Consider the following 16,927-nt stretch of genomic DNA (forward strand, 5'->3'; position numbering starts at 1 on the left):
ATGTTCGTAGTTGGAGGTTCGTGGGAGCCAGATCAGCCCCCTTGGGACTTAGCTGAACTTGAGCCGGGGAAAGGAGAGTCCATGGGTCTACCCCTTTCATGTCATTTTCTTTTCACAGTGGCAAAAACGGGACTGTCTGCTGGAAGCTAATTGAGGAGTTACAAACTGACCTTCCCAATGTCCAATACCCACCAAATTTGCAGGGGAAATAGTCTTCACTGTCCTCTGAAGACCCCCCAAGTTTCAGAGAGATTGCATCCCGGGAAAGGCATGATCCATGGGTCCCCCCCTTTCATGTCATTTTCTTTTCACAGTGGAAAAAACTGGACTGTCTGCTGGAAGCTACTTTGAGGGGATTACAAGCCAGAAGGAAAGCCAGAAGGAGTTCAGACAGTCCATGCCTATGTTGCCAGGAGAATTGATTGAAAGGCGCCAGACTGTCTGGCTTGACGAACGGCTGACAAATGCCGCAAAGAGGGCTTGGAACAAACATGTTTGCTGGGAATGGGGCCTCACGAACAGCTTACTCATGAACAGCAGATTGGGTTGTTCGTGGCTTTTTTTTTGTTTGTATTGCTGTTCGTGCCCATTTCTAGCCATGACCTCTCCCCTGCTAGGCCCTTCCTTTGCAAAGGAGCACCCAGTTCCTCTCATTGTATTCCTGACAAGCAGCTGTCCAGCCTCTGCTTGAAGACCTCCAAGTGAGGGCAAGCCTACCACCCACTTAAACAATTAGGTTCAGTTGTCAGACTGCTCTTACCATGAGGAAGTTTCTCCTAATGTTTAACTTTAGTCTATCTTCCTGTGATTTAAGCCCATTAGATCTAGTCTTACCTTCTGTAGCAGCAGGGGAACAAGTCTGTGCCCTCTTCTATACAACAGTCCTTCAAGTATTTGTTTCTGTTCAGTCTTCTCGAAATATTTCCTGTTTCTCCAACTTTTCCTCATAGAACTTTTTCCAAACCTCTGGTTTTCCTTCATTGTCCTTCTCTAATGCATTCTGATTTATATTCTTCTTGAAGTATGGTACCCAGAACATACTCCACATAACACCTGACTAGCATCAAATAGAATGAAATTGTTACTTTATTATTTAAATATCATGCTTCTATTAATGTAGCCTAAAATTACAATTGCCAATTTTTCTGCTGCATCACACTACTGGTTTATGTTCAGTTTGTGATTGAGAAGTTCCTTTTATGTGTACTACCGCAACATTTGGTTTGAGCAGAGGTTGATTTTCTCTCAGTCAACTATTGCCTGATCTTGTTGTTCAAGCGACTGGCTTCACTTTGACTAGAACAAATTTGTGCATTGGAGAGTGAAGGCTGTAATAGTCAAATAGTCCCAGATGTCACTCAATTTTATTTATAAAACTGTAATTAACTAACAAATTGCATATAAAATGATTTACTTCAAGTAAATACAGAAATACTGCACAACTAGTAAAACTATATTGTCCATCATAAATGTATTAAAACATTCCTAAAAATTGCATCTATTAAAAATAAAATACAAAGAGCATGACAAGGACCACTTTCAATACCTTAAACACCAAGAAGTTGTGTTAACTTTTTATGAATGAGTCCGGTTACATCCACCAACACCTGCACAGGCTACATTGTACCATAATTCTGACGTGAAGGAGAACGACCAGCAAGCCCCGCCCCCCCAAACCCTGAAAGTGACCAATGGGCAATGAAACAATAAAATCTCAGTCAAAAGTGTGCTAGCATGCAGTTCTGTTATAACAATACTTTCCATCAGCACGTTTAACTGGCTTTTACAATCAATTTTGCCACTTACAAGACACTCTCAACACAAGAGAATACATTCATATAAAAAGAAATAACACAATGGTAAATACAGTGAGTGCCTTTCATTGTGGAATACAACAGTTTAAAGAAGAGAGTCACTTGGAATAAGCATTTTACTGTATCACAGCAAGGCAATATAGAATCCATAACACATCATCTTCAGGGTTTGAGCTAGAGCAGAACAAGTTATTCAGGCTCATCTTTGCTATGGCCCCATACTATGCATTCTGACACTTAAAAAGGTATTGTTTATTGTCACTATTCATACTGTAAGAAGTATCTACAGTACTTCAGTAGGATGCTTAAGTTTAATTGCATGCATGCACGAACACGCAAATGCATTTTCCCTCCCCACACCCTCTAACATGTCCTACAGTTTCACTCAAATGCTCCGTGGTAACCTAAATACAACCCTTACAGTGGAGTAAGGCCATTTTTGGCAATTCCATAAAGTATTGAAGTGCATCTCTTCCTCCTCCAATGCCTTTTAAGCAATGTGAGGCACCAGACATGGGAGCAGAACTACAGCAGACACCAGCCCAGGTCCCACTGCCATGATGGAGGATCAAGCTTATGAGCCTTCTTCCTTCCACCATGCAACTTGCGATGTGGATTGCACACATCGATGCCTAAGCATGGGGACTCTCTGCTTTTCACAGGTGTAGGTGCTTCTCTCCATGTTTCAGGGGAAGGAAAGGGACTGTGTGGGCGAATCTCTGACTGAAGCCCAGTGGGAGGGATTGGGAGATAGAACTACCAAGTTCTAACAAACTTAATCAGCTCACCTTCAGTACAAAGGATATTAGGACTCCCAAGTCCTTCTCTGGCTCCAGTTTTAAGTAGAGCCCATGGCTACTGCAGCAGCTTTCTCCCCTGCTGCAGGAGACAGGGAGAGAGACGTAGCTCTCTTTCTCCCTGTTCCCGATGTCTGGAATGCTACTATATTTGTGTTCCAATTGCTAGAGCTGCTGTGGTTTGATGTTCTGCTTGGCTGCCAGGTAACCCAAGACAATTACATGTCACAGTACTAGTCGTTGAAAATGTAGATACAGCAGCATTTTAAGATTTGGAAGGGGAGGAGGTGGAAGAGAGAGACAGAGCAAGAGGATGCAGTGAGGGGGAAATAGAATGGTGGCCTCCAGAGCACAAACAGCCACCGCTGTCACAGTGGAGAACAGGTTGAGCACCAACAGGAGCCGCCAGGTAAGGGAACAGAGGGGGTGACTTTCAAATTGGAACTGGCAATTGTGAGGCAATTGGGGGGGGGGGAATCTTCTCTCGAGCATTTTTTCCCCCTGGTAATTCCTGGTCCCAATCCAAATTGACCTTGAAAGGAAGTAGGTTGCCCATCATTCCTTCAAACTCCCTCACTAACAGCTGACGTTTGTACATCACAAATGAGAAGTAGTAAAGGCAATTCTCAGTTTAAATGGAACCCCCACTGCTGAAAGGCTCTTCCTTCCCACCCTTGCCTCTAGCAGAAAAAAAACACGCAGGAGCTGTGTGTAAACATACCCTTGGGCAGGAAGACAGAGTTATTCTCATACACATATACTGTAATCATACTTCATGTAATTTACCATTCTAACTATAGCTTAAAAGTTTCAATGAGGTGGGCTTTAAAGAGCTGGAGAAAACAGAACTCAAGACAGTGTGTGTACACTGAAATAATAGGACTCCATCATTAAGTAGGCTGCGGGAGTTTCCAGTAGGGACTGCACGCCTGTCCTCGAACAACGTGTGCCCTCAAATGAACCTGCACCTACCCTCTGCCCTTCTGCACAGTGGAAGGGACCATATCACAGAACCACACAAGGTCCATCAGGTCTTCACTGTAATTACCAGCCATGCTCTCGTGCTTTCACACATGAGCTTCAGCAGCTTCATTTTTGTTTGTGGCGCTCTTATGAAATATACAGGGGCCATTTTAAAAGCACATACATAACCGGCAGCCCCCAGCTCTATTTTACATAGTTTTTCCAGGATTCCTCTCCTGTGCAACACATGAGCATGGCACTGAGAAAACTGAGGGAGAGAACACGGTGACTATAGGCCAGCCGAAGCCCAGCTACAAATACACTTAACATTTAGCCCAAAAGCAGGCAGGAGAGCATACTATAATATTCTGCAGTCTCTTGGCTTTGGTATGTGAGACCAGAGAGAGACAGGCTCATTATCAGGACAATATGGAGCTAGAATTAGTAGATGAAGCTGCAACAAAGCAGGCAGAAGGAAGAGTTTAGAAACAGTTCCTGAAGGAACAAATTAAATCTGCGCAGTTTTCTTAGTTTTGTTAAGCTGCAGTTCTGCCTGGTAGTCTCTGGATGGCAGACTCTTAAAGCATTCCAGGCTCGAAACAATAGACACATAAAGCTCTTTATGTTTTAAAATAAACAGGCAAATCCACATTGTACATCCCTTCTCAATATAAATATACATTTATGATGATTCACAATCCTGTCCAAGGATCAGTTCGCTGGCACGTCATTATGTACATTACAAAGATTATTTACACTCTAGATGGAACCTGGCTTTAAGAGGTTCCAAGTCTTGATTTCACAACAAAAGTATAGCATCTTACTGTAAAGGATTCAAAAGAGCATCAAAGGTTTCCATAGGACTAGTTAGAACAGGAACTGGGAGGTGTGGAACAGAGAAGGTCGGTTAAAATGGAGAACTCTATTTCTAGACATTATGAGGATCTTTAACAATAGCGAAGCGCTAAACCTCTCTCTCCCAGTGCAGTCCTATGAAGAAGTATTCGAGTGGGAGTGAGTGGCTGGAGTTAACTCTGTATAAGATTTCATTGTTAATTCATTTGCCCAAATTAACTAACTGGTCAAAGAAGCAAATGTGTAATGGACTGCACAATATAAATGTTGCCCTAACAATGCGGGGACTAACAATGCGAGAAAAGATCCTCTGGCACTCCACAGCCAGGCTAAGTAAGTTGGACCCTGAAGGGTGAAGACGCCTAATGTTGTGAAACTGCATCAGAAGAGCAGCTGCACTGGGAAAAGGGGCTTGAATAGGGATCCAGAATGTGGCACTCGGGGTGGGGAGACTTTAACTCTTCCCTTCCCGCCACTTCCCTGATCAAAACTATCCCCCTGGTTGTTTTTGGCCACAAAAGTGAAAAGAGACAGGTGCAACACTACCCCTACTAGGGCTGAAGGTTTTGAACAGGGCTTGTTTTGAGGATGTTATATGCGGGGGATCCAATCACAGATCCCCGGTGTCAGGTGCAGTTTGGCTCAAACCTAAAGAATTCAGGTTATGCTAAGCTCAAAAAATCCTTTCTTCTCCAGCAGGCGTCGAAAAATTTGCCCTTCTGCTGGACTTCAGAATTTTTCTCCTTGGTCTTTCTTGAAATTCTCCTCCCTTAAAAAGTGTACAAGAAATCAAGGCAGAAGCAGTCCTTTAGAAAGAACAATGATGCGTCTTGCATGCTGCAATGGAGTTCACAGCTTTTCAGTTGACTTATTCTGCCTTCCCTGTTCAGATACGCCAGCATTAAATCCTGGTTGAAAGTATCCTTTTCCTAGAAGGATAAATCAACTTCAATTGATTAGAAGGATAAGTCAATTTGAAAATCAATTGATGTACCAAGAACCCAGACATGCAGTCTGAGATGAAGTTTACAGGTTTCTTCTCACATACAAGCTTATATCCACTGACCTTCCCCTGGTTACCCTTAAAGGTGTTCCTGCATCTTCTAAAAACGAACGTGAAAAAAGACGTCCAGGAGTGTTCCCGGGTAGTTTATTTTTAAGAAGTAAACTTTAAAAACGCAGTCCCTACATTCAGGAACTGCCCACTGTAACCAATGCCAGAGAACGTCAGACTCAAGTTTCACAGCCAGAGAAAAATTAGCAAGTGAATTTTGTTACGAACTCTCGTGATCAGTGGATTGTATCTTTATAAACTCCCCTGGCAGACTGATGAAGAAGTGATCCTGAAGGAACAAAATGGGATGAATTGGGAGGGCCAGACATTTGAGGGGGAAAGAGCAGAAATCTCATTCTCATGTACACTTACCTGGATGAACTCTTCTATAGATGGGGAAACGGTTTTTCCAAGAGAGAGGGTCTGGGAGGAATGATTTCTGCATATCCCCTTCAAACTGCAGACCCCCACATCCCATCCTTCAAACCACTACTCCCTGGTTTTCACATAACACCAGGTGGGGAAAGGGAGAAGGAAGGGGTGGGCAATGTATTTTCTGTGAACTCCATCAGTTCATGGGATCCAACCCTCTAGGGATAGTGTACATCTGAACAATGTTCGTTTGAATTTGTAGGAGCCATAGAGAAGCTAACTGGAAAATCTTCTGAATAATTCTCTACATTTAGAGGTAAATGCCAGGTTCATAGTCTTAGACAACTGAATACCATAGAGGCTGGGGTTTATAAAGATAGAAGAAAAACACAAGGAAACAATCAGGAAATGCATGTTTATGGGCTATCTACATTCAGTAAGGAGAGTTTTAAAATTGTTAGTTCTTAATTTCATTCTCAGCCTAGGGAACACACCCTCACACTGTGCAGGAAATAGGACAATTCTGAGGTTCTAGGGGAACAGTGACCACCTTAAGTGTTTGTTGTATCCTATTATCGGGGTCCAACAAAACACGCCAGCACCAGGCATTTGCCCAAAGGATAACAACAATAAACTTCACCACATGGTGGTGGCACAGCAACAAGAAAGCTTTACTATGACACAGCGACAGAACACAGTTGCCATGTGGAAACTCTCCCCCTGTCATTTCAAACATGCATATTATCTCACACTTGACAACTATAAAAGTAGTAACAAGAAAAGCATGGGTCACAACAAAGCTGTGGAAGCATAAAGCACAACAATGGATATTTTCCCCATAGAAACTAAAAGTAGCAGCAGAATCAAGGAGGAATATTTAGTCAGTATTTTCATTGGATGCACTTGATATGCTGGGATTGTGGACATTTGGCCCTATTTCTAGAATCTGTAGATTCCAATCTTGTAAAACCTGGAAGCCGTTTCAGAATGTTACTATGTTCCCCATACCTCATATTTTATTTTGCCATACAGAGGCAAAAAGTTGTGTCCTGATATTTTGAACTGTCCTACCCAAGCTGCCTGACTTGGATACCCCAAGCTAGCCAGATCTTGTCAAATCTTGGAAGCTAAGCAGGATTGGCCCTGTTTAGTACTTGGAAGGGGGACCACAAGGAAGACTAGAAGCAGGCAATGGCAAATCACCTCTGTTAATCTCTTTGTCTTGAAAACCCTACGGGGTTACCATAAGTCAGCTGCAATAACGGCGCTTTCCACCATCACCTGCCCAAGCTAACAGAAGACATGCTCACTGATCTACAAAGTCAAGCAGAAATTCTTTATAACATCCTTGTAGAATCATTGCAGTTGACTTCCAAAAATTCACATCAGAGAGCAAGGGGCAATGTACAATTTTCAGCCAAATAGATAAAGTGGAATCTGTTATGAATGAGATAACACCAAGGGGAAGTTGGAAAACTTGTTTTTTTAAAACAGGACAAAATGCCAGCCTCCCACAAGTTCAGGCCAACAATAGTCCACTAAAGTAAGAGGAGTTTTTCAGAGAGCCTCTTCATCCTGAATATACTTCAATTTTCTTTTTCAAGTTCGGGTTTTCAAACAGCTATGCATATAACTCGTGGTGGAAAGCGCTGCCAAGTCATAGCTGACTTACAGCAACTCCTGCTGGGACTTTCAAAGCAAGAGACTAACAGAAGTGATTTTCCACTGCCTGCCTCTGCAACCCTGGTCTTCACTGGAGGTCTCCCATCCAATTACTAACCAAGGACAACCCTGCTTAGCGTACCAGATCAAGCTTGCCTGGACTATCCAGGTCAGAGCATGCACATAACTAGTATCTAGAAATTTGTTGATTCTAACGTCCTCTCCATGTTCATTAAGACACTCGTAATAAGTCCGGTCATGTACACAAAAGAACCTGACTGCATTTCTTGAAACACAAAGATTCAGGCCCCACTGTATATTCTTGATAAAAACTAAATTCAATACTCACACCAAAGGCACCATCAATTTAGTGTTTTGCATTGCTATTTAAAATACAAGTTTTACACAAACAGCTATAACCCAGGTTTTATGCACATCCACCTAGAACAGTTTCGTTACCTCAGAGAAATCTCTTTCGCAGTCCTAGAGGGAGTTTCTATTTAATTCTTTCTGCAGAATTTTGCTTCCTCCCAAATTCTATTTTCAACTTCGAAACTTGGCCTGCAAATATCTAATCACTACTTCATTTTTTTAAAAAAATTATGTTAAAGCATTACTAGTTTTGATCAAGAAGAGACAAAGAATTTTTTATTAGATGCAAATGTATCTGTGGGGCTAACTGAACAGAAGCCATATCTCAGTCCTTACAAAATGAGGGGATGTGAATGGTTTGTCATTGCATCCACTTATACTCAAATAAATAAGCAAGTTAGAACTGGAGGCCTATTCAAAAACACAGATACAAAAAAAGAAGTCTCACAGAACAGATCCCAAGATGATAGCAATCACATGCAAGAAAAGGGAGACAGAAGTTCCACCTAAGGAGGATTCAGACAGCCATATAATTATACATTTGTCCAAATGTTTCAACGTCTACCACCACAATGAGAGACCAAAGACTATTCCAAATAAATTTACTTTCACAGAATCCATAGGTTTACCCATAAAATTTGGTATACTGTGATTTATTTTCTTTTAAATTCACCATATTTCTCATTCTCTTTATTACGAAGTTGGTCCAAAACCTCACCATTCATACTCTTTATACACTGCCACCTGTTAAAAATGATAACGAGTGACCGTAACCACCTTTTATCAAAGTTTATTGCCTTCAAACCTCACATTCATTTGTCTTTTCTAGCAAAAGGTTTCAAGAGGATGAGAAATAAAGTTCTTGGTCCCCAACAGAGGGCAACGCAGAGCAGATCTTGACGCTCTGGAGGAAGTGTGATTATTTCTTGCTTTCAAGCGAACCAGCCAAGAAGTCGAAAGTGGTTTTCTGTTTGATGGGTTTCTTTCCAGAAGGGCTTTGGAGCCTCTTTGTCTGCTGAAAACACACCATTCCTTGGTGCTCAGTGAAGAAGAAAATTGCCTTGTCGTTGGCAGCTACGGACAAGCTTGTGTCTTGGAGGGCAAACAGCAAACCCACTAAACTACGCAGCAGCAGCGGTTGAGGGCCCATCAACACAGACCATTTACCACAGAAAGGAAGAAGGAGCTTCCACCTGGGACTCAAGTCAAGGATACAGTAGAGATTCACGGCTCAACAAATTTCAAACTGGAGATTTGAGAAGGTTTTGTCAGTAAGCTGGTGGCTGTAGCTGTTCCCCTTGGAAAAAACAAGGGCCCAATGCAGTTACAACAACCTGGGATTACTTGGGCTTCCTTGTCACTCATCTCAACGCTGCCTGGTGACCAATGGGCCCACCAACTGGAGGTTTTGAGGGCTCAGATGGTCCAGTGTATTGCGCCACTTCTGTCAGCAAGTTCACCAACTGGCTCTGACAGCTTCTATATCACTAACCAGGTTCTGAGCCAGGCATATCCCAAATATCTGCAACAGATCAGATGCCGTATTAGCCAGAATCAAGCCTCGACAGTAGCCCATCTAATAGAACCAATGCATGCACATTTACAACACGATGGCAGCAATCCACACTTGGTTTAATATAGAGTAGTCCAATTAAATTAGATGGAACTATCCCTAACCAAACTCAGTTACTGATCACAGTAGGGACAAGGAAGAGCCCTATTGGATCCAGGATTAAGTATCTACAAAGAAAATTGGAGTTTAATAACCACAGGCCCTTTTAAGACATCCCAAACATCGAAGATTAAGCAGTGTGCCCATTACTATGGAAACCTGCAAATTCAGAAGGGGTGGGGTAGGGAGAGAGAGATGTTGAACCCCCAGAAGCACGTTTTCTTCAAAAAGGCAGTCCCACAATCTTTGAGCAAAGCAAGAAAAAAATGCCCCACTGCATTCTGCACCCCAACTGGACAATTTTCCTAGATTAGCTATATGTGGCTATTGGGTTGAATAGACTGGGATAAAATGTTGCACAATAACAAGGATGTACGCTGAAAATCAACCAAGTTTTTGTTGACACACAAAAATTCTCAATCCATCTTTGCTTTGAGATCATCTATCTAATTGTTGCCCTGCAAGCTCCCAAAGGAACAGGCAGACCTACCTGCAGTAATGCAATGCCAATGAATATGCCAGCTACTATAGTAAGGTTTTCCTGCAGCCATTTCTCAAACTGGGGGACGCAACCTTTTGTGTAGATAACAATCTGTTGGTCAACTTCCTGCCAAGAGATGGAAGGAATGAAAAAAAAAACCCCCACCAGACAATACCCCTTTTGGCTTCTCCGCCTCCTCTCCCAGCCATTATACACAGTTGACAAACCAGGAACACTTACCGGTTTTTGCCTGGCATCATAGCCACATTGAGTATTAATGACATCTTCCTAAGAGAACAAAAAGCACACCCATCAAAACATTGCTTTATGGTTCTGGTTTGTTCCATCTGGCAAATCTCCACGGGCTAAAGAGAACCGCTCTCCATTCTCCCCGCCTCCCCGGCCAAATGTTTTATGCTCAAAACGGCCCCCTCATTCCCCTCCTCAAATAACTCAAAACAGAATCCTTTCCTCATTGAAATAGTAAGCTGTACCTGGGATGCAGCATTTTAATCATGAAATCACATGATTCAAAAAAGAAAAGTTTCTGAGTAGAAACTGTGAGGAACTACAGCTTGACCTGCTAGAATGCTGTATGTAGAGAACTTTTCCCCCGTTGGGGAGCATTCCATCATGTTAGCCCCTTTAACGTTCGGCAGCTCAGTTCACCCTCAGCACCATTGCCACAGTTAAGTGAGAACAGGGCCTTCGAGTTCACATTCAGAATGATGGCAAAGACAAATCAGGGCCGTTTCCAGATGGCTTACCTTCTGCCGCTACATGCCGCAACGTCGCGGCTCATGCCGGGGAAAACGCAAAATATCGCGTTTTCTCGCGCAAGTTTTGTGCAACCATGTATTAAACAATTGCAGTTTACTAAGCAATAGCAGGTTGTGATCCTAAGCACACTTACTAGGAGTAAATCCCATTAAACTCAATTGGATTGAGGAATATACATGCTTAGGATTGCACTAGCAATCTGTTAGGAGTGCTACTACTCTGGGTCGGTACAAAAGAGAAGAGCAGAAAGCACACAGGCATGGGATACTGGGCAGGCAGAGCCCAACTTTGGCTTTAAACAGGAAAGGTGTTTTTTGCAAGGGTCCTGTAGGCCATCTATATCACAGGCAGCAGCCTTGCCAAGCATCACCCACTGGACTTACAGCAGGATCTTTAGTGCAGCAAGAAAAGGGCACCCCGCAGCGCTCTCGGCTGGCATTGGAGTCTGTGCAGTTGAAGTAGATGTTGAGGTTCCAGTCATCCGCTTGAAAAGCCCCACAACATTGCCACTGGAGCAAGGAAAACAAGAATGGCAGGCAGCCATTAGCAAGATTCAAAATCAACCAATTTCCCTCTTGTTTCCTACTAGAATTGTAAATGTCCCGTAACAGTCACAGTCAGCCACCACTTAAGTTCACACATGAAGCTGTCTTACATGAATCAGACCATTGGTATCTACTCAGCTGGCCTCAAACAGAGGTCTTTCTCATCACCTACTGCCTGGTCCATTTAACTGGCGATGTTGGGGACTGAACCTGGAGCCTGCTGCATGCAAAGCGGAGGCTCTTCCACTGACCCACAGCCCCTCCCCTAGTGTATCTGTTAAAATGCATCTTCCAACTTGCATGGCATATAATTCAGAAGAGATGTCAATGCAAAGCTAGGCTATATCAAACTCTAGGAGCAAGACTCTCTTTGAATGGTAGGTTTGCAATGCAAGTTGCGCTTTGTGGCTTAAGTTGGTTACCAACTTGAGCAAAAGCAAGTCCTCCTACAATGAAATTTATTTTAAAAATAAACTTGCATTTATACTGTAGGTGGTTCTATTGTTTTTTCCAAGAAAGAACAGATGAGAAGCCAGGAATGGGGAGACTTGTGTTTTGAAAAGGCTACTTTCCATTCTTTGAAAGCAAGCAGGATTGTGCCACTTACATATTCTTGAGTAAAGTCTATGAGGTTTTGCAAATCAATGTCATCTCTGTATGCTCGGATGTTGTTGTTGATAAAGAAATACAGCTGGTCTTTGATCCAGTCTTTGAAGACAAAGGCCAGAACACCAGCTGTGAGCTCCAGGAAGAAGATGATTCCCAGGAATACTGAGAACTGTGAAGAAGAGAATTTTCATTATTCATCTTTTGCTTCCATGTATAATAGCTGAATCGTAAGGCATAATGCACTCAGAAGTGAGCACTTCTGCCTACATGTACATCACTCTGCGCTAAAGTGGGATAAAAATGTACTAAACAAACAAAAGTAACTGACCAACATTTACAAGGTGCCCCCCCCCAAAAAAGGTCACTAATTTCACCTTTCTGACCCTAACATGGCAATCAATCCCAAAATGAAATAAACCTATGTAAAACTTACTGGGGTTTAGATCAACTCAAGCTGCAAAGCATGATAGGAGAATCTCTTGCAGCTGTAGTTTTATGAAGAGGCCAGGAATACACTTTAATAAATTAGACGGATCCCACAGTTCTACTAATGCTTCCCCTGAGATGAGGCTCTTACACTAGCAGCCAAAGGAAGGGGCCACTCTTTGTGGAACAGATTGCCTCCTAGAACTACAGTTCTTTGGAGAGAGGGAACACACTGGGGTGTGGATGTCCAAGAAGAGCTAGGTAGTCAAGAAATAGAATGGGCACAGATGCAGGGATGCATGGCTACACCGGAGGAGGGGGGGAGTAAAAGAGGAGCTAAATGAATTGAGTATTTTATTGCAGCATTTGAAAACTCTCAATTACATGGATTAATCTCCAAAGGACTAAAATCAGGGCTTTTTTCCAGTAAAAACACAGTGGAACGGAGTTCCGGAACCTCTTGAAAATGGTCATATGGCTGGTGGCCCCGCCCCATGATCTCCAGACAGAGGGGAGTTTAGATTGCCCTCCGAACCGCTCAGTGGCGTGGAGGGCAATCTAAACTCCCCTCTGTCTGGAGATCAGGGGGCGGGGCCACCAGCCATGTAACCATTTTCTCCGAGGGCAACCCACTGAGTTCCACTACTTCTTTTCCTAGAAAAAAAGCCATGACTAAAATTAAGACAACGCTCGGAGGCAGGGTCTTTATGACCCTTTTAGCTCCTTCCTTCCAGGCTTACATTTCTAAACACTGAAATGTTTACTAAGTACAAGGATGAGCATAGACTTTTCTCAACCAGCATACTAGGTGAATGGAGGTTTGTGTTCATTCACCATCTCTGAAATACCACAATTCCTCCAAAGGCCTCCCTTTTACCTGGCCAGAGAAGAAAGCTTCTAGAAGACTTGGCACCTATACTGGCTTGAATCTTCTATAGGAACCACACATCACTAGATATAGTGCCAGAGATAAATATTGCAACAATGCAATATTCAGCAATACGTGGATCCAACTTTGGTCAATTATCTCCGTAAGCAAGCTTCATGAATAACATTACATAATCAATGTTTGTGCAGGTTAGTTTCTCCTCTTTTTCACTCCTGGTCTGATAACAACAGTCTCAAGAGCTGAAATGGTCCTGTTAAAATCTCTGATTTCCTACAACACTAAAGGTTTGAGAGGAAGGGAAGAGGCAGGCCATTAATGTAGTTGCATAAAATACAGTATCAAATTAGCAACATTCAGTCATTTTATTAATGGGTTGATGTAACTGCAACAGCAACTGTGTGATCCACTTACGAACTTGAGAAGAAAGGTGTTCTCTCGCAGTGCTCCAATGCATCCTGCAAAGCCCAAGATGAACATAACTCCTCCCACCACAACAAACAGCCAAACTGGATCAAAGCCTCCCAAGTCCGTGATGGAGGAGATGTTGGATAACACTCCCTGCAAGGGACAGAAACAACAGGAACAGATCCCAGATGTATCCGGCTTATCTGTGCTTTTCAGTCAATCTTTGTCTTTTTTCCATTTCAACACAGAAATCAAAACAGACAAACCGATGTACTGCCTTTGTGCCTAGGAGAGATAAATAAGGTTTTGTGCAAGACTGATGTTTCCTGTCAGTTCTTTGTGTTAAAACGACACCACGCCAATGCAATGAGGCACTGGTCAGTTCCTTTGTGAGGAAGTGACAGGAATGTCACTCAGCACACATTGGTACAGAACTGATTTGTTAAGGGGCTAAAGAAGCATGAATGGTGAAGATAGGAAAAGGGACAAGGTTTCCTGGAAGTTGGAGGCACACAAATTAAGGCTGTCCATCCATTACAGATTGTTTTGGTTGATGACTCATTTACCCTTTAACCTACCAGTTCAGTTTAAATAAAACGTAGGCGCCAAAACATCTATGTAGGAGGACTTTCTTAAAATATGCACAGATGCATAAAACAATTTGTTGAACAGAAGCTACCACTCAGTAGCTTTTACCTAGTGGAGTGTGTTCGTGTCCCCTGGGAGGTGCATTGGAGTGGGAACATTTTGGAATGCCGTAGGAAGCAAGAAAACAGGGCTCTCTGTCCAGGGAAACAGTCCAGTGGATCCAAGCCATTAGAAAGCATGTTTTCTCTCATTCCACCTTATGCTGCCACACAGCACAAATACTCTCCAAAAACGTGCTCTTTGGGCAGTAGCTTACACACTACTACAGGGCCGATTCCAGATGGGCATAAATAGAGCGAGTGCTTTTGCTTTTTCAGCGACCTCACTCGTAAAAACCGCAATTTCCCGTCCCGGCTTACCTGCGGTCCATGGCGCTCGGTTGCGCTCTATAAGCGGACGGTGTGAACGCGGTATTGCGGGTTTGCACACTTCTGGACGCTTCGTCGCCACGGAGAGGCCCTCCCCTTTCCCCCCTTCCTTTGCCAGCTGACCGGCAACAATATTCCCTTAATTTTTTTTTTAAAACAGGGCGCCATTTGCGCAGTTGCACGTTTGCGCACATCGAACTGCGCAAATGTGCACAAATGCACAAAAGCGCACAAACGTCGACGCTGCGTATTCGCATACCTGCGCGTTTGCACAAAACACGTAAAAAAATTTTTTTAAAAAAAACGAAATGCGAACCAATGAAGGCCCCCAACGTCAACTGTGATGGGGAGGAAACAACCAATCCCGGGTACCTCAGTTGGCCGTGCGAACATCCGGAAGCGGGACGGCATGACACGCTGCGAGACAAAGCGGATGGAGACGAAAGTGAACGCGTGGCCAGTAAGCGATTATTTCCGCAGAAAAACCGCAATTTCTGGCCATCTGGAATCGGCCCAGGTCTTCTACCCAGATACAGCTAATGACTTAGGCTGGAGCAGCATGATACAACGATCATCCTTATCAAGAAGTGCCACAAACTCTGCATGGGAGTCCGCCTGCAGCTTAGCAGTATGGCTTAGCAGCATGGCTTGAATGTAGTCATAAGAAAAGAACCTTACTCCCCGCCCCCCTTTCCTGAGAAATTCGCTGTTGTTGATTAACACCGAGCGCCTTGAAAAGACTCTAGAGGAATTTCCAATTCCTGGCAGATTATCCCTGTGCTGTATCAAGTAGCCACTGACATCTTTCTTGGCTCTATGTAATTGCTTGACATGCAGAGTATCCCTATTAGGATAAGCATGTTCTACATTAACAAGGAGACCTTTTGACCATTCCAGGATATTTTCCCAATTCAACTGCAGTCCTCTCACAGGAAATTTAGTTTTACTTCTTTCTGATTCTCGCAGGAGAATGCGAATAGAAAAGAAAATGTCCTGGGAGCTGCTACAGGCTAGGAGTAGCCTAGGGAATATTTCTCAGCCATATTTTGAGCTCGCTGAAACAGCCTGATCAAGGACTTTCAGAAACCAGGTAACTAAAACGGAAAGACCTTTGCCTTTAATTGTATTTTTGTATACTGCGCTATCAATGTAAAAATGAGCAACGGCTATGGCTACAAGGTGAAATGTAGTACTTATTCTCCCTCCCCCTTACCAAGAACCGATAATGAGCAAGTGCTTCAAGAATGTCATGGCCAGCTGAGAGAGAACAAGAATTAAACTGAGCTGGAAGCAAAAGGGGGGAAATGTAAACGGCACAATAATCTGAGAAATCGCAATAGGGACTGAACAGCACAGACTGGGCAACCTGGAGCTGCAACTGCATTATAAAAAAAAAAAACCCTGCTAGGAATCACAGCAGAGAAACAGAAGGGAGGACAAACAGGAAAACACCCGAATGAAAAAGTTGCCAAAAAGTGGAGGAGAGGGGAATGATGTAAGCTGCTTGGGGTCCCCACTGGGGAAAAAGGTAGGGCATAAATTATTTTTTAAAACTGGGCCTCCATAAAGTAGGAGGAGGATAGCAGAGTAGCATCAATTGCAGAGAAAATGTGAGGGGTGTTTCGGAGCTTGCTGGCTGGTATGAGTGTGTGTCAGAGAGAATAAACTTACACTTATTTTATTATTATTATTTATTTGATTTATTGCCCGGCCTCCCCAAATGGGCTCAAAGCAGGTTACGATAAGAAGTAAAAAGAAAGAAATACAGTAAAATACAGTAAAATCACAGGTTCCAAACACAAATATATCAAGAAGTCCACCTGCTCACCATATATAAAAAGGGCGGAGGACTGGATCAATATCTTATGGCTGCTCATGCGTGGTGGGGGGGCAGATGGTCAGATAGCTCCCCCTCTCAGGTAGGAGCTCAGCAGGGAGGTTCATTGATGGATTTAATGTTGGCCTCAACCATATGTCTGGCAGAACATCTCTGTTTTGCATGCCCGCCGAAAAGATGAAAGATCTTGGCGGGCGCGGGTGTCTTCCGACAGAGTTCCACCAGATCAGGGCCAGGACCGAAAAAGCCCTGGCCCTGGTCGAGGCCAGTCAAGCCTCCCTGCGGCCAGGGACCACCAGCTGGTGTTTACCTGCTGATCTCAGCACCCTCCGGGGCATATACAGGGAGAGGCGGTCCCTCAGATTTGCTGGTCCCAGT

At 43.4% G+C, this 16,927-nt stretch overlaps 1 protein-coding gene across 3 annotated transcripts in view; it reads right to left on the bottom strand.

Annotated features, from left to right (window-relative positions):
* Positions 1 to 204: 204 nt before the first annotated feature.
* TSPAN5 (tetraspanin 5) overlaps positions 205 to 16,927 on the bottom strand; it is a 78,640-nt gene continuing 61,917 nt past the window's right edge. For 2 of the 3 annotated variants that reach the window (XM_054990563.1, XM_054990565.1), the window contains exons 3-8: positions 13,703 to 13,849; positions 11,975 to 12,145; positions 11,206 to 11,331; positions 10,283 to 10,330; positions 10,052 to 10,168; positions 205 to 9,411 (exon numbers count right to left, since the gene is read on the bottom strand). In XM_054990563.1, the coding sequence (XP_054846538.1) occupies positions 9,346 to 9,411; positions 10,052 to 10,168; positions 10,283 to 10,330; positions 11,206 to 11,331; positions 11,975 to 12,145; positions 13,703 to 13,849 (675 nt within the window). In that variant the 3' untranslated portion in view covers positions 205 to 9,345. The remainder of the gene's footprint in view (positions 9,412 to 10,051; positions 10,169 to 10,282; positions 10,331 to 11,205; positions 11,332 to 11,974; positions 12,146 to 13,702; positions 13,850 to 16,927) is intronic. The other variant, XM_054990564.1, reaches the window with a different exon arrangement.

Source organism: Eublepharis macularius, chromosome 10 (genome assembly GCF_028583425.1).
Source record: "Eublepharis macularius isolate TG4126 chromosome 10, MPM_Emac_v1.0, whole genome shotgun sequence".
In the NCBI taxonomy this organism is placed as follows: Eukaryota; Metazoa; Chordata; class Lepidosauria; order Squamata; family Eublepharidae; genus Eublepharis; species Eublepharis macularius.